General features: G+C 63.8%; 2 protein-coding genes and 2 non-coding genes across 9 annotated transcripts; all 4 read left to right on the top strand.

The window, feature by feature from the left end:
* The first annotated feature begins 439 nt into the window (after nt 1–439).
* On the top strand, nt 440–13,657 carry KANSL2 (KAT8 regulatory NSL complex subunit 2). Of its 3 annotated transcripts, none has more exons than XM_075737652.1 (10): nt 440–480; nt 2,606–2,864; nt 3,825–4,003; nt 4,572–4,686; nt 5,090–5,257; nt 6,427–6,589; nt 7,345–7,441; nt 10,084–10,337; nt 12,043–12,279; nt 13,100–13,657. In XM_075737652.1, the coding sequence occupies exons 2-10, from the start codon at nt 2,614–2,616 to the stop codon at nt 13,226–13,228; spliced, it is 1,593 nt and encodes a 530-aa protein (XP_075593767.1). In that variant the 5' UTR covers nt 440–480; nt 2,606–2,613; the 3' UTR covers nt 13,229–13,657. The 3 variants fall into 3 exon arrangements, with proteins under 3 accessions (XP_075593767.1, XP_075593765.1, XP_075593768.1); XM_075737650.1 differs by lacking the exon at nt 440–480 and adding an exon at nt 2,104–2,376; XM_075737653.1 differs by lacking the exon at nt 440–480 and adding an exon at nt 2,399–2,516.
* LOC142598701 (small nucleolar RNA SNORA2/SNORA34 family) lies at nt 7,523–7,651 on the top strand. Its single transcript, XR_012832716.1, has one exon. It is a non-coding gene; the product is annotated as a small nucleolar RNA SNORA2/SNORA34 family (small nucleolar RNA).
* LOC142598702 (small nucleolar RNA SNORA2/SNORA34 family) lies at nt 12,916–13,044 on the top strand. The gene has a single exon (XR_012832717.1). It is a non-coding gene; the product is annotated as a small nucleolar RNA SNORA2/SNORA34 family (small nucleolar RNA).
* A 489-nt stretch (nt 13,658–14,146) lies between the features above and the next one.
* NCKAP5L (NCK associated protein 5 like) lies at nt 14,147–22,182 on the top strand. Of its 4 annotated transcripts, none has more exons than XM_075737831.1 (13): nt 14,147–14,268; nt 17,044–17,085; nt 17,189–17,296; nt 17,647–17,715; nt 17,824–17,862; nt 17,940–18,059; nt 18,158–18,265; nt 18,652–20,396; nt 20,503–20,656; nt 20,766–20,844; nt 20,936–21,310; nt 21,424–21,563; nt 21,725–22,182. In XM_075737831.1, the coding sequence occupies exons 3-13, from the start codon at nt 17,195–17,197 to the stop codon at nt 21,959–21,961; spliced, it is 3,168 nt and encodes a 1,055-aa protein (XP_075593946.1). In that variant the 5' UTR covers nt 14,147–14,268; nt 17,044–17,085; nt 17,189–17,194; the 3' UTR covers nt 21,962–22,182. The 4 variants fall into 4 exon arrangements, with proteins under 4 accessions (XP_075593946.1, XP_075593949.1, XP_075593947.1 ...); XM_075737834.1 differs by having other exon boundaries at nt 14,148–14,268; nt 20,936–21,229; XM_075737832.1 differs by lacking the exon at nt 14,147–14,268 and adding an exon at nt 16,454–16,576.
* Nucleotides 22,183–22,263: the final 81 nt, after the last annotated feature.

Raw genomic sequence — 22,263 nt, forward strand, 5'->3', positions numbered from 1 at the left:
TTTCTCGGTGACTGGGCTGGCTGCTCCCGGGTCGTCGGGCTCTGCAGTGAATCGCTCCTTCTGCCCTTTCCGTGAACCAGCGGGGAGCCATGTCTGCCGGCAGCTGTCCCGGGAAACCGGGAGGGGACACGGGGTAGAGCCGGGGGGGGGGCGTGGGGGGGCTTCTTGGCCTCTGGCTGGTGCCCCGGGACCACGCCGGTGTCCCTGGGGTTACCGGGAGCTTCTGCCGCCCGGAGCCCCGCCCGCTCCCGCCTCCCCCCCGTGGCTCAGCGCTGACAAACCCACGGACACGCCGGTCCCGCCGCGCCGCCCTCACGTGAGCCCCAGGGGCGTGGCTGGTCTCTGCGGAGTGACGGCGGGCTCGGCCAACTGCTCGCGGCACCGCCCCCGAGCCTGTCGCGGATTGGCGGTCGGGCGGGCCAGTGAGGTGGCGGGGGCGGGTGCGCGGCGAGGCAGCAGGGAGGCCGGGGCGGCAGCGAGGTAAGATGGCGGCGGTGCCGCCCGCCCTCAGCGGAGCCCGCGTAGCCCTTCGCTGCGACACCTGCGCGCTCCCTCGGGATCCCTCCACCCCGCACCGGCCGGGGGGACGGTTTCCTCCCCGCCTTCCGCCCCCGCGGCGCCTCCTGGGTCCCCCTCGGGAGCGCCCCTCACGCCCGCCTCCCTCGGACAAAATGGCGGCGCCGGGGCGGCTGGGTGGCGCGACTGCGCATGCGCGGGGCCTGAGCGTGGGGCGGGTGGCGGAGCACGTGCGTGGGGGAGCAGGGATGGGCACCGGGAACAGGGGAGATGGACACGGGGATGGGCACCGGGATAGGCACCGGGATAGGCACCGGGATGGGCACCGGGAACAGGGATGGGCACCGGGATAGGCACCGGGATGGGCACCGGGAACAGGGGAGATGGGCACCGGGATGGGCACCGGGAACAGGGGAGATGGGCACCGGGATGGGCACCGGGAGTAGGGATGGGCACCGGGATAGGCACCGGGATGGGCACCGGGAGCAGGGGAGATGGGCACCAGGGTGGGCACTGGGAGCAGGGGAGATGGGCACCGGGATGGGCACCGGGATGGGCACCGGGAGCAGGGGAGATGGGCACCGGGATGGGCACCGGGAGCAGGGGAGATGGGCACCGGGAGCAGGGGAGATGGGCACCGGGATGGGCACCGGGAGCAGGGGAGATGGGCACCGGGATGGGCACCGGGAACAGGGATGGGCACCGGGATGGGCACCGGGATAGGCACCGGGAGCAGGGGAGATGGGCACCGGGATGGGCACCGGGATGGGCACCGGGAGCAGGGGAGATGGGCACCGGGATAGGCACTGGGAGCAGGGGAGATGGGCACCGGGATGGGCACCGGGATAGGCACCGGGAGCAGGGGAGATGGGCACCGGGATAGGCACCGGGATGGGCACCGGGAGCAGGGGAGATGGGCACCGGGATGGGCACCGGGAGCAGGGGAGATGGGCACCGGGATGGGCACCGGGATGGGCACCGGGAGCAGAGGAGATGGACACCGGGATGGGCACCGGGATGGGCACCGGGAGCAGGGGAGATGGACACCGGGATGGGCACCGGGATGGGCACTGGGATGGGCACCGGGAGCAGGGGAGATGGGCACCGGGAGCAGGGGAGATGGGCACCGGGATGGGCACCGGGATGGGCACCGGGAGCAGGGGAGATGGGCACCGGGATGGGCACCGGGAGCAGGGGAGATGGGCACCGGGATGGGCACCGGGAACAGGGATGGGCACCGGGAGCAGGGGAGATGGGCACCGGGAGCAGGGGAGATGGGCACCAGGATGGGCACCGGGAGCAGGGGAGATGGGCACCGGGAGCAGGGGAGATGGACACTGGGGTGCACTGGGAGCAGGGATGGGCGTCGGGAGCCAGGGAGCCGGGGATGGGCACCGGGAGCAGGGACCACGCACTGAGGAGCTGCATGGGGGGTGCACTGGGAGGAGGGGGTACCGCACTGGTGGTGCATCGGGTGGGAGGGATCCTGTACTGGGCACTGTGGAGCTGGTGAGCTGCACGTGGGGAGAGGCGTACGGGCTGGGGTGGGCAGTGGGCCCCTGGGGAGTGGGGTGGCAGGGCTGGGGGATCGTCCCCACCGAGGAAGAGGCCCTGAGTTGGGGGACAGACCATGTCATGAAGGGATGGGGTTTGTGTTGGGCACTGTGGGGCTGGTGGAAGGGAGCGTTGTACCCTGGGAGGGAACGGCGCTGTGGGATTCCTGTGCTGCGGGAAAGGGGTCCCGCGGTGGGGTGGGTAGAGGGGACCTGGGCCCCGTATCTTCCCCGGCCACGATGCTGGCAGGCAGCAGCGCTTGTTGCGCCCGTGCTTTGGTATGGATGTTGCTGCTTGGTAGCTCAGGTGAGTGAGGTGTAATTTCATTCTGTGCAGAAATGGGGTTAGTGCAAAGCTAAAAGTTCCATCAGACGTGGGAAGAAAATATAATGATATGAGCAACTTCATCTCCCACCTGTCCCCAGGGGACAAAGAGTTTTATTAAGGTGCATTGGCAGCTGTCGGCAGAGGCTAGTCTTTCTTTTTATCAGTAGTTTATTTCATTTCTTTTACCTGGCCTGCATCTCTCAAGCAGGTGTTGGCATGAACAGAATTCGGATCCATGTGTTGCCGTCAAGCCGAGGCCGCCTTACTCCTGTGCCGAGGCCGCAGGAGCCTCTGTCATGCGCCTTCACCCACCGCCAGTGCTCCCAGCCGCGGCTGGAGGGACAGGAGTTTTGTATTAAGCACATTCTTGAAGACAGGAGTGCCCCGTTCAAGCAGTGCAGCTACGTTTCAGCAAAGAATGGAAAGCGGTGTCCGAATGCTGCCCCCAAACCAGAGAAGAAAGATGGGTGAGTACCTCTGTCTCCTGGTTCTCTGGTTCTATACCATACAGAATTGAAACGGGCAGGAGAAGGTCCTTCTGATTCAGCTGCTGCACTTGCGTTACCTCTGGCACACGGCTCCCTCTTTCTGATGCGTTTTTAAGCTAGAAAGAGACTTTGTGAGCGCTGGACTCTGCGGGGAGTCATCTCGATCCTGCCGGACTGTCGGGCTGCTGCCTTCTGCTATCAGAAGGTGGCTGCAGTGATTCAGGTCCTTTGTGAGAGCTGTATGTGCGCCCCCACTGTGCTGCACCTTCGCTCAGCCCAGTGAATTTAACTTGTCGCTCTCTGCGCTTACGGTTAATCCTCAGTATGGATGCTCTGGTCACGTGTTACGTGGACTTGATGACCGGGTTGTGCTTCTTGTTCTCTGATGCGTGTAAAATGTTCTGACTGCTCTGTGTGGAAGGACCTAGAACAGTTATCGACATCCAGTAAGCACGTCAGCGGAGCACAGTTTCCCTTACAGGAGCATTGACCCGTGTTTCATTCTCGGGGGTTACGAGGATGTCGACACTGGTAGTCTTTGATTCTGCCCTTGGTCCCTCTGCAATAAAAAGGGGGTAAACCCGGTGTGGGCCAGTGTGCCTGGCATGGAAACTGAGAGTCTGGTGCAAATGTTTGGAAGCAGAAGAGCTCGACCTCAGTGGCTTTAAGTAAAAAGCTCTTTTCTCTCCCTGCTGCTGCAGCATGTGGCTGCCGGCTCCCATGCCAGAGGTGGCATTTCAGCGGCGGTGTGTGGTCTGCGAGCCACCCAGGGCTCTTTGGCATTTCCGAGCTGTACCTGCATCCGGTGGCGGGTGGTTATGTTTGCTGTGAGAGCGCTGTGGAGGGGATGTGCTTTCCAGGTGCCAGGCACTGTATCACTTCTTCGTTCTGCTGGCTGAGGGCTTGGAGTTGTAATGAGCTTATGATTTATTCCTGCAGTGTGTCGTTCTGTGCGGAGCATGCCCGGAGGAACACTCTGGCGCTCCAAGCTCAGATGAAGAAGTCCAATCCTGGGCCTGTAAGCGAGACTCTCCTTTGCCAGCTTAGCTCTTATGCCAAAACGGAGCTGGGCTCCCAGACCGCAGAGAGCAGCCGCAGCGAAGCCAGTCGGATTCTAGGTAAGAATTGAAAACTGATGAGACAGGACCTGGAGTTCTGCGTGGAAATGCCAAGAATATCCCTTCTTAAATCCAGTGGGAAAAAAGATCCCAGGGGTTCACGGATAAAAAATTGTATTCTGCGTACTCTGGTATGTCTTGCCTGCCACTCACTATAGACAGTCGCACAGACCAAAATGCTGCAGGTTTTCTTCCTTGCAGTCCCAGAGCAGAAGTGTTAGCTAGCTTCCCTCTTTGCTGGGTTAGTCTCTAGCGGTGCCTGTTGAACACTGGCTCAGTGCTGAGCTTCCTGTCTCACAGGGTCACTTGGTGGGGCCAGCCAGCAGTTTGTGGTCCCCAGGTAGGCAGGAGCATCACTCCATGGGAGCTGTGTGTTTTGGCTCGCTGAGTTGGTGGGTTTCCTCTTGTTCCATGTCACTTGGAGGAGGAGAAGAAACCTCTCCTGGCAAGAGGCAGAGCTGGTTCACCTCCGTGCAGCCGTGGAGCCTGGGGTCCCTGGCCGTGCCGGAACAGCGAATGCTGGGCTGTTGGGCAGCGTCCTATTGCTCAGGGCAACTTATCTTTTCAGATGAGGACAGCTGGAGCGACGGTGAGCAGGACCCTATCACAGTGGACCAGACATGGCGAGGGGACCCAGACAGCGAGGCTGACAGCATTGATAGCGACCAGGAGGATCCCTTGAAGTAAGTTGGATGCTGGTGGCTGCAGGCTACTTACACATGTGCAGAGCCTTCTGAGCTCAGCGTGGTACCAGAGGAGATGGCGGTTATGTTAAAGAGGTGATGTTATTAATGGTGTTGCAGTTGGACTTTGTGCCTTGATGAGTTGCTCATAAGTCTTGGACCCGGTGGTTCTATTTGGTGATCGTCCTCTTTTGGTATGGAGTGGTCCATTCAGCAGCAGTCTCTGGGTGACTTCTTAAAAAATAAATCTCTAAAAATCAGTATTTCTGCTCATCACCCATTGATCTGTTTAATCTAGCCTTGTTCAGCCTGTTTCTGATAATGTCTGTTATCAGAACAGACCTGGGGAGAATAGCCCTGGGGGACCCTTCAAAATTTCACTGTTTGTGTGGGTGTTTTTCAGGCATGCTGGCGTATACACGGCTGAGGAGGTGGCTTTGATCATGCGAGAGAAGCTGATCCGCCTGCAGTCTCTCTACATTGACCAGTTCAAACGACTCCAGCACCTTCTGAAGGAGAAGAAGCGTCGATACCTGCACAGCCGCAAGGGAGAGCATGAAGCCATAGGCAAGTACCGGTACAGGTAGTCACGGATCCTCATTCCTCTGGCTGAGGGCACAGCGCTTCTCTAAAACACGTGTAGAACTCTACGTTAAAAAAATGAGTGGTTTTTGCCCCTTGTAGAAGCAGATTTCAGGGCAGTGCTGTCTCAGTAAGAGTGAAAATTACTGTGGGACTGAAACTCAGAGAAGGTGTTTCTGTGTCTGGCCTCGTGCCCTGCGATTGGTATCATCTGGGTTAGAAAGGTTGCCAGATTTCTTAGCTCTTCAAAGATTGCAGTGTTGTCAGGAAATGAGACTACAAAGTTAATTCTGAGACAAAAGTTCTTTTTTTGTATGGGATTTCCTGTTTTTGGTTTTATAAACAACAAAATTATTCATCTGTAAGGTCCTGTCTGTATCAGCAGAAGTTTATTTCAGTTGTTACACCAGTACTGCTGTAGTGACATATTCCTCCTTAGCATAGATGCAACTTCCCCTCGCAAAAGCACTCACGTCTCGGTTGGAATTCTCCGTGTACAGAACATACTTTTGGAGGCAGGAGTTAGTAGTTCAGCGCTGGCAGAACCGGGTTGTATAACCAGTTGCAAGTATTGCAGTGCAAAGAATGCTTTTCTCTAGCGTAGTCTTATAATAGCTTGTCCTGGAAAATGGCATAATATGGCTTGGTCTCAAATAAAAATAACTTGAAGTATTGGTACATAACAATTTTGTAGAACTCTTTTTAGCAAACTAGTAATAGAAAAGCAGATCCCAAGCGTTGCCCTGTAATTACAGCTGGGAGCGCTTACTGGAAGCTTCCAGAACTTGCACAGGAGCAAGCTGAAATTTGACAAACTGTTATTCTGCCTGCAGAAATCACAATAGATTTTTGAGCGGCCAAATTATTTAAAAAGACGCTTAAAAAGACTCCTGTCGGCTCCTCGCGCGCACAGAGCAGTTGGGATAAGTTTTGCTTTGTCATCCTCTTATGTAACAGAAAGATGTGCTTCCTGTTTATACGTGTAACTCTCGCTGCTCGTTCACTCTGTGCATTGACATCTGTGTCATTAGTCAGCTGTTGGAGCTCTCTGCAGCTGATTTTTGGCTCTAGATACTAAAAAAAAAAAAAATAAAAAAAAAAAAGGACGTGGCAGGTGGGGTGGTATTTTCTGACCCCTCCCGTGCTCCCCACAGGCAGCAGCCTTCTGACGGGCCCAGAGGGGCTGATGGCCAAAGAGCGTGAGAACCTGAAGCGCCTGAAGTGCCTGCGGCGCTACCGGCAGCGTTACGGTGTGGAGGCCCTGCTCCACCGGCAGCTGAAGGAGCGCAGGATGCTGGCGACCGACAGCGCTGCCCAGCAGGTGCGTCCAGAAACCAGGGACTGGCTCTGGCTGGAGTTCCAGCTGCGCTTGGAAGCTGGGTCTCCCCTCTCGTCCCTTCCTGGGAGCAATCCTAGGCCGGGTCCGCTCTGGCCCCACTGGATTGTCACACCCTTTCTGCAGGGAGATAAAGATCTGGCCCTGGCCTGCGCCCTCAGTATCCACATGTTAACTGAAATGTTGGGAGTTCTGGAGCCATTTTAAATGGGCACCAAAAACTGCAAAAGTGTGGGGTTGGAGAATCTTCTCTTTCGAAAGGGAGGACTTGGTATGAGGTAGCTTGAAAAATGTGTGGAAAATACTCTTTATTGTGGTGAAACCCAGACTCCTCCTGGACCTGTTGGGACACAAAAACAGGCCCCTTGAACACACATGAAACTAAATTTGGAGCTGCATGCAGCCGTTTCTTTGTAAGCATTTTAAAATTCAAAGCATTCCCTTAACTGACTTCTGAAAATTGAAAAATAAGTGACAAATCTTGTTCTTTGAGACATTCTTCTGAGGTGAAGTTCTTCCTATTGAAATTGAGTCGTGCCTTATTATCTCAGCTCTGTTTAATAAAAGCTTGAATGGGAAGGACGTAATGAGGAGTGAGGCTCTGCCGGAGCGGAACTGAGAGTTTGGTCTTGGCCTGTTTTGAAAGCGGGATGCAAGTGTTGTATAGGCGAAGGGGTTTCTCTGGAACAGAGCCGGACGACTCTCCAGTGTGACTCTGAGCTCTTCTCTTGGGCTTGCAGGCACACACCACCCGCTCCAGCCAGAGGTGCTTGGCCTTTGTCGACAATGTCCGATGTTCCAACCAGTCCCTCCCGATGACCAGGCACTGCCTTACGCGTATCCTTTGATCTGCCTTGGGCTGCGCTCCTGACCATTTGCTGGCAGCGTGAAGTGTGTCTGATCCTCCTGTTTTTCTCTTTGGCCCTAAATCAAGGCCGTCGGCTTGCTGTAGCCGCTGGTTTCAAGCAGGAGCCCAGAGGAAACGTCTCCCGGTCTGTTGGCGCTCCTGTTCCCGTGGAACAGCCAATTCGTGTGGGAGCGACAAAAAGCTGGGCTTGCCCTTGCCTCCGCCCAGGCAGGTCCCTCTGCAGCCTTCCTGGGCGATCCAGAGCATCTGAACGTGGTGGCCAGTTCACTTGGAAGCAACAAGGGAACCTCAGAAAGCCCAAGGGAGGCACGAGAGAGTTTCTGGCTGTGTGAAAGGGGGGTAGAAGCAGCTTGGCTACAGGTGCTGAGCGCCAACAGCCATCCCAAGGGTCTGCACGCTCTTGGTAGGAGTCCTGCTGTGAGGGATGTTTGTAGGAAAGGGTGGCTGGCTGCTGAAGTGTGTGCTCAGTGATTTTTTTGGGGGAGGATCTGAATGAGGGAGTAGTTCGTAGCCTGTTTGGGGCTGCCGTGGGTCAGCTCAGTCTCCCTTTACTCCTCTAAAGGTTTGCACACGCATGTGTGAAACAGCCCTGGAGCTGTTCAGCCTCCTGAAACAGCCTCAGCTTTTTGAGGGCCAGCACTGGAATTTCCCTTGGGATCCCCGCCAGTTCAGGGATCACCGCCCCAACATGGGATCCACAAACAGCATTGTCCTGGGCGCGTCTGCGCAGCTCTTGTCTGAGTGGGGTTGGGTGGATGTGTCCAGGACAGGTTTGGATCGTGTCGAAGCTGCGTTAGCGGCTGTTGCTGGTGTGAGTCAGGAGAAGCTCCGGCGCTGGGTCTCAGAGCAGAGCTGGCAGCCAGGGGGAGGATGAGCTCTTTGTTTTGTTTCAGCTCTTCATTTTGTTTTGTTTTCTTACTGAAGTTGGCAGACTCGGCTCCAGCTATGCGCAGGGAGCAGCCCAGGGAGCAGGAAGCCTGCTTTGTTTCTCTCTAGTGGCCGTATACTTCAAAATAAAGACAGGATAAATACCTATAAAGTGGTTTGAGCAAGTTGCTGTTTGCAGCTGGCTCACTGAGCAGGGCAGGCCGAGAAGGGAGTGGAAAAAGCGAGGTTTGATTTCCTTACGTCTGAGCTGTCAGCTGACTTTCACTGACACAAACAAGATTTTACTTTGGTTAGCCCCGCTGAGCCGATAACATCTGCAGTCTGCTCTGCTTTGTGCATTGTTGGGAGGCTCTTGGGCTTTGTTCGCTTTTCAGGAGCGGGATTGTTTGTGACAATGCATTAAAGGGACTGAACCCAGCTGGGCTGTTGGGCTCCAGGTGGAGCGTGTGATGTTGTCATCTTGGCAATCCATGCTTTTTGGCTACCAATAAAGTCCGTGCTTGATCTGGGAGTCAGTCAGAGAGATTAAAATCTGGCTTCCCCACCCTGCTGTTCATACAGAGGCGCTTTCCTCACCACATCTGCCCTCGAGTGTCTGAGATCTGGCTCCACTGGGCTGGGCTCCGCTCCGTTGCTGCTAGCACAGATTACGGGCTCCCCGCAGCCTGCTGGGAAGTCGTATCGGCGCATTCACAGCTGCCTCGGTGCAGGGAGGAGAGGAGGAAAGGATAAATCCGAAACCTAGACAGCTTAAGAAACTGGGTTAAACTCTGCGCCTTTTGCCGTTTCATGTGGGTTTGGAAGTTGGGGGGGGGGTTCCTCTCCCGCACTGCGCTGTGTGAAGAGGAAACCGCGGTGTGAACCCCATGGACATCGAGATCAGCCAGGCGGTTATTTGGGTGGGTTTGATACTGAGGTACCTGACCCGAGTGACTTGATCCGTACCTGAAATCTGCTTTGGCCCCAGCTCCAGATTGTGTCACCAAGTGAGCAGGGTGAGGGACAATCTTGGCTGTTCCTTGCAGCAGTAAGTACAGACTTCATGCACGTGAGTAAAAGGTTTACACAGACCCTCGTGCAGCCTCAGCAGCAGGTCCGTCTGCAGTTTCGCAGGGCTCTTGGAAGAGGATGGGATTTGGTCTGTAGCTACTCTGCTGGTGGATCGCTCTGCAAGCGCACTGCAATTGGAGCAGAGTTTCTGTTTGTGATTAAAGGCAGGAAATCCCATTTACACCTCTGGCAGGAATAGCTTTTCCATTGGGAAGGAAAATGCACTGGGAAGATAGAAATACCGGAACTAAACTCCTGGCTTTGGAAGGAGCATTGTGTGTGCTTGTATCTCCGCTGTGTGTTAGATGTTAAGGCTTGTGCAGATGCCTTTTAAATGGATGTCTGCAAATAAAAGTAAGCCTGTGCATTTGTAATATCTTCCATCTGAGGATCTGCAAGTGCTTTACAGGGATCCAGCTACATCTCCCAGCCCCCACAGGGAGGCTGTCGCTGTTGTCCCCGTTTCCCATCATGCAAGTAACATCACCCTTGTGGCCTGGCAGTCGGGATGCGACTCTGGAGTCCGGGACTCCTGACCCCGGAGAAATGTATGGGGTTTTTAATACCGTTTGCTGGAGGGTGGTGGGTGAGTGGGGAGCACTTAGGCCTCTGGATACGCGTCTTGTCTGTAGCTTGTCTGCCGTGCAGGTTTCCCTTGACCACATCTTCCCAGACATCTGCCAGGACACTAACCAGACTCTGTTTAAACCATGTCAAGGCTCTGAGGAAGTGCCCTGCAACAAACCAGTTCCCGTGAGCCTCTCCGAGGATCCGTGCTGCCCGCTCCATCTCCGATTGCCTCCACAGATGTATGTACCCGAGCAGGTGCTGGCTGTCCCCGAGGAGCTGGAAGCCGCCCCCACCGACCTGTACTTGAGTGCTGCTGAGCTCCAGCCCACGGAGAGCTTGCCCCTGGAGTTCAGCGATGTAAGTTGAGCAGGGTGCTTTAGGCTGTGGTGTGCGAACAACACGTCCTGCACAAAACCTTCCCCTAAATATTTTCGTTATATGCCGTGAAGTCACACCGAAATAACTTGTGGAGCTGGCTGCAGTGCAGCAGACCCAGTGCTTTCTATGTGGAGCACATGTGGACGTCGTGTAAAGCACTGTCTCCCCAGCGCAGATAATGAAGAAGAATTATTTTTTTATTCTTGCTAGCTTGGGGAAGGAGAGTCTCTTGAAAAATGTGCAGGAACACGAAAGGTTTGTGACATGTTTGCTTCTGTAGGGTTGGTCACTGCTCCTTCAGAAGGGCTGTACTCTCATTTAAATCCGTATTTAGGGGCTTTTTAAAAATAGGATTTTTTTTTTTTTTCACTCTCCTCTCCTGTGGGGAATACATGAGGATTTTAATCCCCAGATTATTCTGATGTCCTGCATGCATGTTAAGCCTACATGCTTAAAATCCTCTGAAATTTGTTCAGACAAAAAAATACTGTGGCAGTTTGGAGCTGCTCCTCTGAACAAGGCGTCGCTTCCTTTAGTTTTCAGATGCCCCTGAGATTCTTGAGCACTTCTATTGGGCGCTGGATCTTGTAACCACTTCAGAGTTTGCTGGTGGAGTCCCAGGGATGGTAGCAGCCACAGCGTTAATGCCGGAGAGCCAAGTGCTGCTGCGGTGGGGTCAGGCTGGGCCCAGCACCCCCGGGCTGGAGGGAACACTCCCCCTGGCTTCGGTGGGCATTGGACCCGATCCCAGCCCTTCCTGTGGGACAGAGCTGGCATGCTGCTCCTCTCTGAAAACAGCCTTTGTGGGAGGTGGGTGTTTTTCAGGTCAGAAATGAAGAACGTAACTGTTTCTCTCCCCCAGCCTGGCCTTCGAGAGGGTCCCCTGCTTTCTGCAGGGTTTTGGGTGCTTTAGGCAGGAATCCGGGAGCCTCGGTTCTGCCCCGTACCCTGAGCTGTGCGTGGATGTGAAGTGCCGACACCCTGCAACAGCCCTCTGTCCTCAGCTCGGAGCTGCAGCAGCGTAGGGCATCTGTGTTTTATCTCGCGTCACGCTAGGCTGTTACGAGTGCCGCTCGTGAGGTGCAGACATCTCGCCTTGATGTCAAACGCCCTCCAAACCCAAAACAAAGCCAATCCCGTAACAATAGCCTTGCAGGAATCCCAGCCTCTCGCGTCAGCGGGGTTATCCACGCACGCAGCAGACAGCAGAGCGCGGGGCGAACGGAGGAGTAAGCCAGAGGCCGTCCGCTCCAATCCGTTGTGTCAGGGCAAGCAAAGAGGGTTGTGTAAAATTCTGGGAGAGGGGTGACTGCTCTGGGTGTCCTGAGGAAGGCAGGATCAGACCCTTTCCAGCCTTCCTGGCTGCTGCAGGGATGCTTCTGGGGCAGCACGTCATGCTGGGCTCCACGCTTCGTTTTCAGGGGGAGTGCAGCGCTGCCAGCCAGAATCACCCCGGTTCTGGAGGAGGCCCGTGTAGCTGCATTCCCAGCTGTTGGGGCTGGGTGTCCTGGGGACACGGCACCCAGTGCTCTGCCACCATCCTCCCGTGCCCATAACGCAGCGGAGCAGTCTGCTGCTCAGGGGGTAGCGGAGAAGAGCTGCGAAGACTCGTGCTTCTGTCTCCCACAGGGATCCTTGGGGTCTCCTCCTGCTGACGAGCTGCTCCCGGTGTTCTCTCTCCTAGGACTTGGACGTGGTGGGGGATGGCATGCAGTGTCCTCCGTCCCCTCTGCTCTTCGATCCTTCTGTGGCCCTCGATCAGTCCCTCAGAGACATTGCGGAGGCCCCTATAGACATACTGGCCCTGGAGGAGCCCTCCCATCCAGGCCTCCCTCCACAGACGGTGCCCACGGACAGAGGGAGCTCCTCTGCCCACGTCTTCCCCCCGGCTGCTGAGCCTCCGGCCGAGCTGCCAGCGCAGGTAACAGCTGGGAGAACGTACCGGGGGCTTCCGGTGGTAGCACCGCTCCTGCTGGGGGCAAACCGCAGCCCCCCAGGGCTCTGGAGGATGTGTCCGCCCTGGGGCGTTGGTCTGCTGTGCAGCGGGCTCTGGCCGTGCTACGCCCACGGTCTGGATGGTATTAGGAGTTCTGAGGGGGTGGCAGCCGGAGCCTGTCCCCAGGGCAGCGGCAGAGGATGGGCAGTCGCCTCTTCTCTGTGGGTGGCTCGGTGCCACCCTCTTCCTGTGTGTGGGATGGGTGTCGCGGGAGCTGTCTGGGACATGGCGGGGATGTCTTGCAAGCTGGGGACTACCCGTTGTGGGAAACCCCTTTTCTCCCATCAGGGGGTTTTAAGGGGATCTCTTGTCTTCTGGGCAAAGGGCTTCTGCTTTCTCCTTTTGAGTCTCATTTTTCACTTGCAACTTGCTCCCCTTGTTCCCCTGCCCGGAGCCTGTGGCTTACGCAGGGTGTTGTCTTTGGAGATGTCCTTGGATGCTCTGTCCTGCATCCCCTGCCACCCCTCCAGTGCTGTCCCTGCAGCCGAGGAGTCCCTGCAGCCCCTTTTCCCTTGTGGTAGCTGAGCGCTGGGATGGGGTGACCCCAACCCTGGATCCCCCCCGGCCCTGAATGAAGACCACTGGTTTGCTGTAGCCGCTGGTTTCAAGCAGGAGCCCAGAGGAAACGTCTCCCGGTCTGCTGGCGCTCCTGTCCCTGTGGAACAGCCAATTCGTGTGGGAGCGACAACTGCCTGGTTTTGCCCCTGCTGCAGCCAGCCTACCGTGCCTTTTCTGTCCCCAACAGAGTCACCTGCCGATGGCAGCAAGCCGGCCGGGGCCCAGGGACGACAGGCGGCCGGAGGAAGCCATGTCCTCTGCCCAGGCTTGCGGAGCGGCCGCCAACGGGAGCCTGGAGCCGGTGTCCGTGAGCTGAGACCGACAGCGCACGGCTTCTCCACGCTGCCTTGCGAATCCCAGTTGTGGCAGAGTCCAGCGGTGGGACGGTGTCCTCACCCAGGGCCGGGTCGGGCCACAGCTCCAGCTCCTCTGCCGGCATCCTTCCTGGAGCAGTGCGGGCTGGGACCCCAGAGTGGGGACCCCAGGTCTCCTTCCCCCTGCCCCTCGCTGCGGGGTCAGGCTGGCTGGAGGAAAAGCCACGGGGGGACTTGGGGGGGGGGGAAGGACGGACGGCTCTCCACACTCATGGGGGAGGTGTGGGGCTTTGCCGTGGGGATGGACTGTGCCTCGTGTCCCCCAGGAGGGCTCTGAGGCCAGGCGTGTGACGTGTCCCCTGTACCCTTTTCCATCCGGGGAGGAGGTTTCATCCCCCAGGTGACCCCCACAATAAAGCGACAGAGATGGGTGCAGGTGTCCCCGTGTCCTGGGGCTGCTGGTGGAGGAGCCGAAGGATGGCGCAGCCGGTGCTGTCCTCGGAGGTTCGGGCTGCGCTGGGGCGCTGAGCGGGGAGGGGGGACCCCTCTGCTCCCCACCCTCCAGCCCTGCTGCTGGTGGGGCCCCTGCCTTCGGGGGTCGCCCCCTTACTTTGGTCCTTTGCAGAAGACCCCAGAGCTCGGTGCCGGCGGGGGGGGGGGGGGGGGGGAGACGAGACACGACCCGGCCGAGCCCACGCGGGCTCCGTGGGGCGCTCGCAGGGCCGGTCCCGTCCCGTATCCCGGGGGGGGGGGGGCACCGGGTCCGTCTCGGGCAGCTCCGGGGATGGCAGTGGGGGAAGGCAGCGGGCCGGGGGAGCCAGCCCGGCCTGGGGGAAGGGATGCGGCGGCGGCAGCACCGGGACACCCGCCGCCCCCGGCCCCCCCCCCCGCCCCCGGGCGCGGATTGGCGGCGGCGGGGGCGCAGGGCGGAGCCGGCCCGGTGGAGCCATGACATCACCGCCGCCGCCGGGCCAGCCCCGGCCCTAGCCCCGGTCCCGGCCATGCCGCCCCGCGCCGCCGCCCCGCCGTAGCCCCCGTAGCGGTGAGTCCGGCCGCGGCGAGGGGGGGGGGACGGGGACACACGGGCGGGGAGCGGCGGCAGCGCCGGGGGGGTCCCCGGGGAATCGGGCCGCAGCTCGGGGGCACCGGCATCCCCGCGGGGCGGGGGGGGGGGGTCCCCGGTGCCGCCGGGCAGCGGAACGTGCCGGGGGGGGCGAGGGGGAGGGCCCGGGCGGCGGGGCTGGGGGTGCCCCGGGGAAAGCGGCGCGGGGTTGTCCTGCCCGGTTCCCCCCGTGCGTCCCCGGTGCATCCTGGCTGTTCCCCCCGCACGTCCGCGCTGTCCCCGAGCTGTTGTCCCCAGAACATCCCGCCTGTCCCCAGCCTGTCCCCGCTGTCCCCTGCTACATCCAGGCTCTCTCCCCGCTGTGTCCTGGCTGTCCCTGGTGTGTCCCCCGCTGTCCTCCATCCCACCCGCGGGTCCCCGCTGTCCCTGGTGCATCCTGGCCGTGCGCCGTGGGTCTCTGCTGTCCCCACTGCATCCTGGTTGTCCCCAGTGCCCCCACTGCATCCTAGCGTGTCCCTGGTATGTCCCCAGTGCCCCCACTGCATCCCGGCTGTCCCTGGCGTGTGTCCCTGGCGAGTCCCAGCTGTCCTCGATGTGTCCCTGCTACCCCAAGGCTGTTCCTCTAGCCCATCCCACTTGTCCCTGGTGTATCCCGGCCGTCCCCAGGGTGTCCTCACTGTCCCCGGTGCATCCTCGCTGTCCCTGGGCTGTCCCCGATGTCCCCGGTGCGTCCTGGCTGCCCCAAGAGCAGTCCAGCCCCTGCAGCCCAGCATGGTTGGGGACACTTGGGGCTCTCACCCCAGGTCCCTGGGCTGGGGTGGGGGCCCTGGCCAAGGCCAGCCTGTCACAGCCGTGCTGTAGGACCGTGGCCCGGGTGCAGGGGACCGTCCCCTGCCGCGCTGGCGTGTCCACAGCTGCGTGGTTTGGGCACGTGCTGCATCCCCGTGGTGCCCGGGCCAGCGGGTGCGAGTGACCGGGGGGGCACCGGGGAGGGGGACACGTTCTCTGGGTGCCCCCGGCTCTGCTGGAGCTGTGTCCCCCTCCCCACAGGGACCCTCACGCTGGGGGAGGGGATGGCGTGCCGTCCATCTGTCAGGGCCCCCCTGGCTGTCCCCCGCCGGTGAGGCCTGGGGGGGCCGCGGGCTGCTCTTCCCCTCCAGACGGAGCCTCACTTCCCCCCGTGACGCAGCCGGAGCCGCCAGCCCCGGGGGCCGCTTCCTGCGCCTGGGGGCAGCGCGAGGGGGGCCCACGCACCCACGGGCACCGCAGGCTGCCCCGGGGACCCGCCTGGGTTTAATCCTGGCCCCGTGGGCTGCAGGGGACGGGGACAGCACGTGCGAGGTTCGGCCGCGTGTGCTGGCGAGGGTGCGCGGGTGCTGCTGGGGGGGGAGGCCAGGGCCGTGCAGCCCACGGTGGTGGGGCCGGTGGGCTCTGGGCTGGGCAGGGACGTGGGGGGCACGCTGCAGCCCCTCTCTGTGCCTGTCCCTGTGCTGTAAATGCCCGTGCTCCAGTTACTTTCGCTGCTCTTGTGGCATTGGGGGGGGGAAGGTGGCAGAGTTTGTTCCGGGGGCATCCGGTGGCTCCCAGTGCTCCCACTCAGGGTGCAGCCGTGGGGGGCGTCCCCAGTGGGGGACAGGGCTGTCGTGAGCACTGTGCGCACCCCGACCACGCCTGTGTACAGTGACCTCCCTTCCGGCCTCGCCGCATCCGTCACCCCCAGACCCTCCCGTTGACCCCTCCGGTTCCTCCCGCGCTGCCGAACCCCCCTGCCAGGGCGCCAGACGTCGCCGTCGGGGGGTCCGGGTGAGCCAGGGCCGCGTGGCCCCTTGGGAACCCCAACCCCTGCCCTGCTCGTGGGGTGCGGGGTGGGGGTCCCGGCACAGCATCCCCGAAGGGTGCCCGGGCTCCTGGGGGTGTCTCTTCCAAGGGTGCTGGGTGCCCCTGGGGGGGGGTCCCTCTCCCTCTCCGTGGGGTGCCCGGTGCCACATGGGGATGCCCGGTGTCCCTGTGCCGCCTATCGCGGGGGCTCCCGGTGCCCCGGAATCCCCGGTGCCGGCTTCCCGGCGCTCCCTGCCCGGAGCTGCCGCTGGCGGAGCCGCGCACCGGGGGCGGTGGCGGCCGCGGCCCCGGCTCCTCCCCGGCCGCGGCGGGAAGGCGGAGCCGGGCCGCCGCCGCCTCCCAACAATAGCGCGGCCGGGCCGGGCCGGGATGGAGCCGCCGCCGCCGCCGGGACCGGCCCCGGGGCCGCGCTGAGCGGGGACGGGCGGTGCCGCCGGGAGCCCCGGGGGTGAGTGCGCGGCGGGGACGGGAGCGCGGCGGGGGGGCCCGGGGCCGGTGCTCGGGGCCGGTGCTCGGGGCCGGCCCCTGTTCCGGAGCGACACGGGCGAGCGGCGCGGGGAGGCACCGGCGGCGGCGGGAGCCCCGGGGGGAAGCGGCGTGTCCGACACCGGGGCTAGAGCCGGGGGGACCCGTCTGCGCCGGGGGGACCCGTCTGCGCCGGGGGGACCCGTCTGCACCGGGTGCTGCACATTCCGGTGCCCCGAGGCCGCCGCACGTCGCGGTGCCCTGGTGCCGGTCCCGGGGGTGCCGTGCTTCCCGGTGCCGGTGCTGGTCCCTGCACGCCCCGGGAAGGGACGTGGGTGGCTGCGCTGCAGGAGGGGTCCCTGCGGCTCCGGGTGCCGGTGCCGGTACCGGCAGGGTCGGGGCTCGGCCCCGAGGCTTCATCCCCCCCCTCAGCCCTGTTCTCCCCCACAGGTGACACCGCAGAGGGACGGGGCTGGGGACATCCTGAGCGAGGTAAGGGGGGTCCGGGCTGCCCAGGGCCTGGCTGGGCCGTGGGCCGTGGGCACACGAGGCGGGGGCCAGCGGGGACCCCGGCCTGACGCGTGTCCTCCTCCAGCCAGCGATGTCGGAGAGCGTGGCCGAGGTGCCGGGAGACGGGAGCCCCGCGGCGCTGGGAGAGGCGGGCACCAGCCATGAGCTGCTGCAGCGGCTGCGGGAGCTGGAGGTACGGCGGGGGCCGGGGGCCAGGGCCACCAGGCAGCTGTGGCTGGTGCCACCGGGCAGCCATAGCCACCAGAAAGCAGGGCCATCATGGCGGCCGTGGCCATCGCCTTCAGGCAGCCGTGGCCACCGTGCAGCTGTGGCCGGTGCCACAGAGCCAGGAGCCCAGGCACCACGGTGGGCGGCAGCACCTTCCTGCTTTGCGTGACCCTCGTGTGCCACCGCTCCTGGGGCAGCCCCATCCCTCCGTGCATCGCACCAGGCAGAGGAGGGGTCCCTTTGGTGCCGTGGGGGGGGTCCAGGCGCCCAGGCCCCTCTGCCACGTCCCCTGAGCCGTCCCTGCTCTGTCCCCAGGCGGAGAACTCGGCTCTGGCCCAGGCCAACGAGAACCAGCGGGAGACGTACGAGCGCTGCCTGGACGAGGTACTGGGGTGGAGGGGGGCACGTGGGGTACGTGTGCACACGCGTGTACCTGGGCATGGGGCTGTGTGTGCCCTCGCACCCCGCCCAGGCCCCCCCTCTGCTCCCCAGGTTGCCAACCACGTGGTGCAGGCGCTGCTCAACCAGAAGGTGGGTGTCAGGGGGCCGTGGGGGGCGGCAGGGGGCTGGGGAGGTCCTGGCTGACCCCCCCCTCCCGCCCCGGCCAGGACCTGCGCGAGGAGTGCATCAAGCTGAAGAAACGGGTCTTTGACCTGGAGCGCCAGAACCAGGCACTGAGCGACCTCTTCCAGCAGAAGCTGCAGCTCTCGGCCGGATCCCTGCCCCAGGTGCGGCGGGGGCTGTGTTGGTGCTGGGGGGGGTCATGGGGCAGAGCCCACCTCCCCCCGCCCCCCAAAGCTTAACCTGGGGTCTCCCTCCTTGCCAGCTGCCGATGTACCCGGTGCCCCCGGACGCCCCGGCCAGCCCCCAGCCGGGCTCTGCCGAGCAACTGCCCCCTCCGCTGCCCCCCAGCCACTGTGTCCCCTCGCTGGAGGTGAGTACTGGCATCGCTGGACCTCTCTGCCCTGCTGTCCCCCTCTCCAGGCTGTGGCATCCCCCTCCCCAAGCTATTGCCTTTTCCAAGCCCGCGGTGTCCCCGAACCTGTGGTGCCCCGCTTTCCGGGCCCGTGGTAGTCCCCCTCCCTGGGTCCGTGGTGTCCCCCTCCCTGAGCTCCTCCACCTGTGGTGTCCCTGGCTCCAAAGACCTTTGCCCCCCGGTATCCCCAATCCCCCTGTGTGCCCACCCCAAACCCCACTGCATCCCTCTCCCCATTCCCCTCTGCCCATGGTGTCCCCAGGGCACCCCCCTTCTGCCAGCTCCACCACCCCAGCCCCAGCACGGTGCCGTGGGGCTCAGCGCCGGGTGCCCGGTCCCCGCAGGTGACCCCGTCGGTGCCGTCGGGCAGCCCCGGGCTCAGCCCCGGCGCCCCACCCCTGGACGCCCTCTCCCCCTTCTTCAAGAAGAAAGCCCAGATCCTGGAGGTGCTGCGCAAGCTGGAGGAGACGGACCCGCTGCTAGGGCCCCCCCCAGCCTCCCCCGGCTCCCCTGAGCCCTGTGCCGCCCCAGGCTGGCCCTCGTGCCCACTGCGGGGGCCGGGGGCTGCCGGGGGGTGGCGGGGGGCCGAGGGTAGCCCCTGCTCCTCACCGGAGGAGGCTGCGCCGCCGCGGGGGGCCCTGCTCAGCGCCTTGGCCGAGCGGCTGCTGCGGGGCGAGGGGGGGTGCTGCCGGCGCAACGGTGAAGCCCCTGGGGGCCCCCCCCGGCAGCGGCACGGGGAGCACCCCGCTTTCCTGGGGCTCTACGCCCCGAGCAAGGAGAGCCCCGAGGGGGGCTTCGCCCTGCTCTCACCCGGGGGGGACACCAACCCCCTGCCCTCTCCGCCCAAGGTGCTTAAGCTGCCACCCCCCCCCGGGGCGCTGCGCCTCAGCCCCCAGCTCCCCCGTGCCTCCAAAATCCCCTGCCGCGGCGGCAACCCCGAGGCCTCACCGGCGCTCAGCCGCCGCGCCTCCCCCGATGCCCCCCTGGAGCCCGGCTCCCCCGAGCCCCCCGCCTTCCCCGCGCCACGCACCTACGAGGTGGTCGAGCAGCCCCCCGGGCCGCCGGCCCCCCCCAGCAGTGGGGAGCGGGCCGCTGCCTCCCCCCCCAGCGCCCGTCGCAGCACGGGGGGCTCGGCCCCCTCCCGCCGCCCCGGCAAGAAGACCCCTGAGCCGGGCTACCTGCCCTTCAAGGAGCGCCTGGCCGCCCTGGGCAAGCTGCGAGGGGCTGAGGGCCGTGAGCCCCCTGGCCCGGGGCGGCCTGAGCGGGGCCACGGGGCCGAACCGCGACCCCCGCCCCGGGGGGGCTTGGGGGGCAGTCTGAAGCACCCCGAGCCGGCGCATGGTGGGGAGCCCCTGGCCCGCTGCTACTCCTCCGGCTCTATGGGTGAGCCCAGCAAGGTGGGGGGCAAGGGGCGCCCCGTCGGTGGCAGGACCCCGCCACGGGTCCCCCCAGCGCCCCCCGCCAAGGCCACGCGCAGCCCCCACGGCAGCCCCACCAAACTGCCCACCAAGGCGGGTGCTGGCAAAGCTGGGACACCGCGGGGCGAGGAGCCAGCGGACGCCAAAGCTGCGGGGGTCCCCCGCAAAGCACCACCAGCCCCCGAGCCCCCCGGCACGGGACCGCCACCGCCGGGCGCCGCGGGGCACTCTGCCATCGAGGAGAAGGTGATGAAGGGCATCGAGGAGAACGTGCTGCGGCTGCAGGGGCAGGAGCGGGTGCCGGCGGGCGAAGCCAAGGGGAAGGCGGCCGGCGGCTTGGCCAGCTGGTTCGGGCTGCGCCGCAGCAAGCTGCCGGCTCTGAGCCGTCGCGGCGATGGCGGCCGGGGCCGGGAGTGGGCCGGGACGCCGGCTCCCCTGCGGCGGGAGGTCAAGCTGGCCGCCCGCAAGCTGGAAGCCGAGAGCCTGAACATCTCGAAGCTGATGGAGAAGGCGGAGGATCTGCGCAAGGCGCTGCGGGAGGAGCACGCCTTCCTGCAGGGGCTGGCGCTGGAGAAGGGGCGTCCGCGCGGGCCCCCCCGCGGCCCCGGCCAGCTCCCGGTGATGTACCAGGAGGTGACGGCCGAGACCTTCATGCAGCAGCTGCTCGACAGGTCAGCGGTGGTCCAGGGGCTGGGGGAGGGGGTGAATGAGGGTGGTGGGTGCCCCCCACCCCAACCCGGCCTGACGCGGTGATGTGTGTGTCCGTTCCCCCCCCAGGGTGGACGGGAAGGACGTGCCCTACGAGAGCTGCCTGGAGCACAAGCGGGAGCTGTGTGACCTCCGGCGGGTCCCCTCCGACGCCAAAGACCCTCGGCTCTGCTGCCCGCCCCGCAATGGCATCGTGGGACACCTGCGGGAGCCCCCCAGCAAGGTGAGGACACCCCCCCCCCCCCAATTCCTGCTGCCAGCTGTGCACCCCACTTTGGGGCGGGGGGGGAACGACACCCCATGACTGCTCATCCTCTGCACCCCCCCCACAGGTGCCAGACGTGGGACTCCGGGACGAGCTGCCATCGGACGAGAGTTTGTCTGAATTGGGGACATCGCAGCACTTTGCCGGTGAGGGGGTCACGGGGGTTGGGGGGGGGGGGGGGGGGGCGTGGCGGGGAGCGAGACACCAGGGCACCGACGCCTTCCCTTGTGCCGGCAGCCTGCGGCTCGCTGACGCGGACGCTGGACAGCGGGATCGGGACCTTCCCGCCTCCTGACTATGGGGGAGTCCCCACCAAGAGCACCCCCAAACCACGGGGTCGCCCCGAGCCGTTGCCTGGTGCCGTGCCGGCACGGCCGCCCACCGTCACCAAAGTGCCGCGCAAGGCCCGGACGCTGGAGCGGGAGGTGCCCAGCGCCGAGGAGCTGCTGGCGGCTGGCAAACACCGGAGCGCCCCAACGTGCCGCCCCCCGGCACCCCGCAGCCCGCATGGCCACCGCGCCGCTCCCCAAGGTCAGTGTCGTGCCGTGCTCTGTGCTGGGGGCGTGCAAGGCCCCACCAACGGTGCTGGATGTGCACCCGTGCTCGTGCAAGGTGCAACAGGGTCCCAGCCCCCACCCCTGGCAGGGATGTGGGGGTCAGGGGTGGGGGGGGAGGTCCTGCAGCCAGCCTGACACACACACCCCCCCCCCCCATTTTCCCTGCAGATGCCGGTGACAATGCCGGGAAGCCGCGGCGTGTCCAGCAGAGCAAGAACTGGACCTTCCCCAACGCCAAAGCCTGCGGCGCTGCCGACCCCTTCCTCTGCCCCGCGGCGGGGCTGGAGGGGCTGCACTGTCCCACGCTGGTACAGGGTGGCTGGGGGGGGTGTGGGGGTGTGGGTGGGGGTGTGGGTGTGCTACAGGACCCCCCCCCCCCCCCCGCCAGCCCTGGGGTTCAGGGACCATTGGTGGGGAGTGGGGGGCCCCAGCGAGCCCCCCCCACCCTCACTGTGCTGTTTGTCCCCAGGTGCCCGCGTGCAGCCCGGCAGGGTGTCGAGGGGCGTCCCCGGAGGCCCCCCCGCCGCTGCCCCCCACCCTGAGTGCCAGCAGCAGCCGGACACCCAGCGCCTCGGACGTGGGGGACGAGGGCAGCACAGAGGCCCGGTCACGGGATGGGGGGCACGGCCCCCCGGGGCTGGAGCACTCCGAGTCGCTCAGCGACTCCCTCTACGACAGCCTCTCCTCCTGCGGCAGCCAGGGCTGAGCCCCCCGCCCGGCCGCACTCGCACGTCTTCCGCCCCTGCTGCGCCCCCCCCGCTCCCCCGGCCCCGGTCTGGGGGTGCCACCCGGGGGGGGGCATGCGGGGGTCCCGGTGCCCCGTCTCCCCCCCACCCCGCGCCCGGCTCTCTCCGATGGTGCTATCGCAGTGTACAGCCCCTGCCGCCGGGTTTTTAACTCAATAAAGCCGCCCTCCCCCGGTTTATTTATATACGTTATTGTGCAGCCGCTGTCGTCTCTGCCTCGGCCACATCCTGCCTGCGGGGGGGAGAGGGAGGGAGCGGGCCG

This window comes from Balearica regulorum, chromosome 29 (genome assembly GCF_011004875.1).
Source record: "Balearica regulorum gibbericeps isolate bBalReg1 chromosome 29, bBalReg1.pri, whole genome shotgun sequence".
Classification (NCBI taxonomy): domain Eukaryota; kingdom Metazoa; phylum Chordata; class Aves; order Gruiformes; family Gruidae; genus Balearica; species Balearica regulorum.

Bases quoted from the DNA above. Each gene is read 5' to 3' on its own strand.
- KANSL2 (XM_075737650.1), top strand. From the start codon at position 2,160: ATGGGGTTTGTGTTGGGCACTGTGGGGCTGGTGGAAGGGAGCGTTGTA. The intron at 4,004-4,571 runs GTAAGAATTGAA...TTATCTTTTCAG, and splicing joins CGAAGCCAGTCGGATTCTAG to ATGAGGACAGCTGGAGCGAC. The intron at 7,442-10,083 runs GTATCCTTTGAT...ACATCTTCCCAG, and splicing joins GACCAGGCACTGCCTTACGC to ACATCTGCCAGGACACTAAC.
- NCKAP5L (XM_075737831.1), top strand. From the start codon at position 17,195: ATGTCGGAGAGCGTGGCCGAGGTGCCGGGAGACGGGAGCCCCGCGGCG. The intron at 17,297-17,646 runs GTACGGCGGGGG...CTCTGTCCCCAG, and splicing joins AGCGGCTGCGGGAGCTGGAG to GCGGAGAACTCGGCTCTGGC. The intron at 18,266-18,651 runs GTGAGTACTGGC...CGGTCCCCGCAG, and splicing joins ACTGTGTCCCCTCGCTGGAG to GTGACCCCGTCGGTGCCGTC.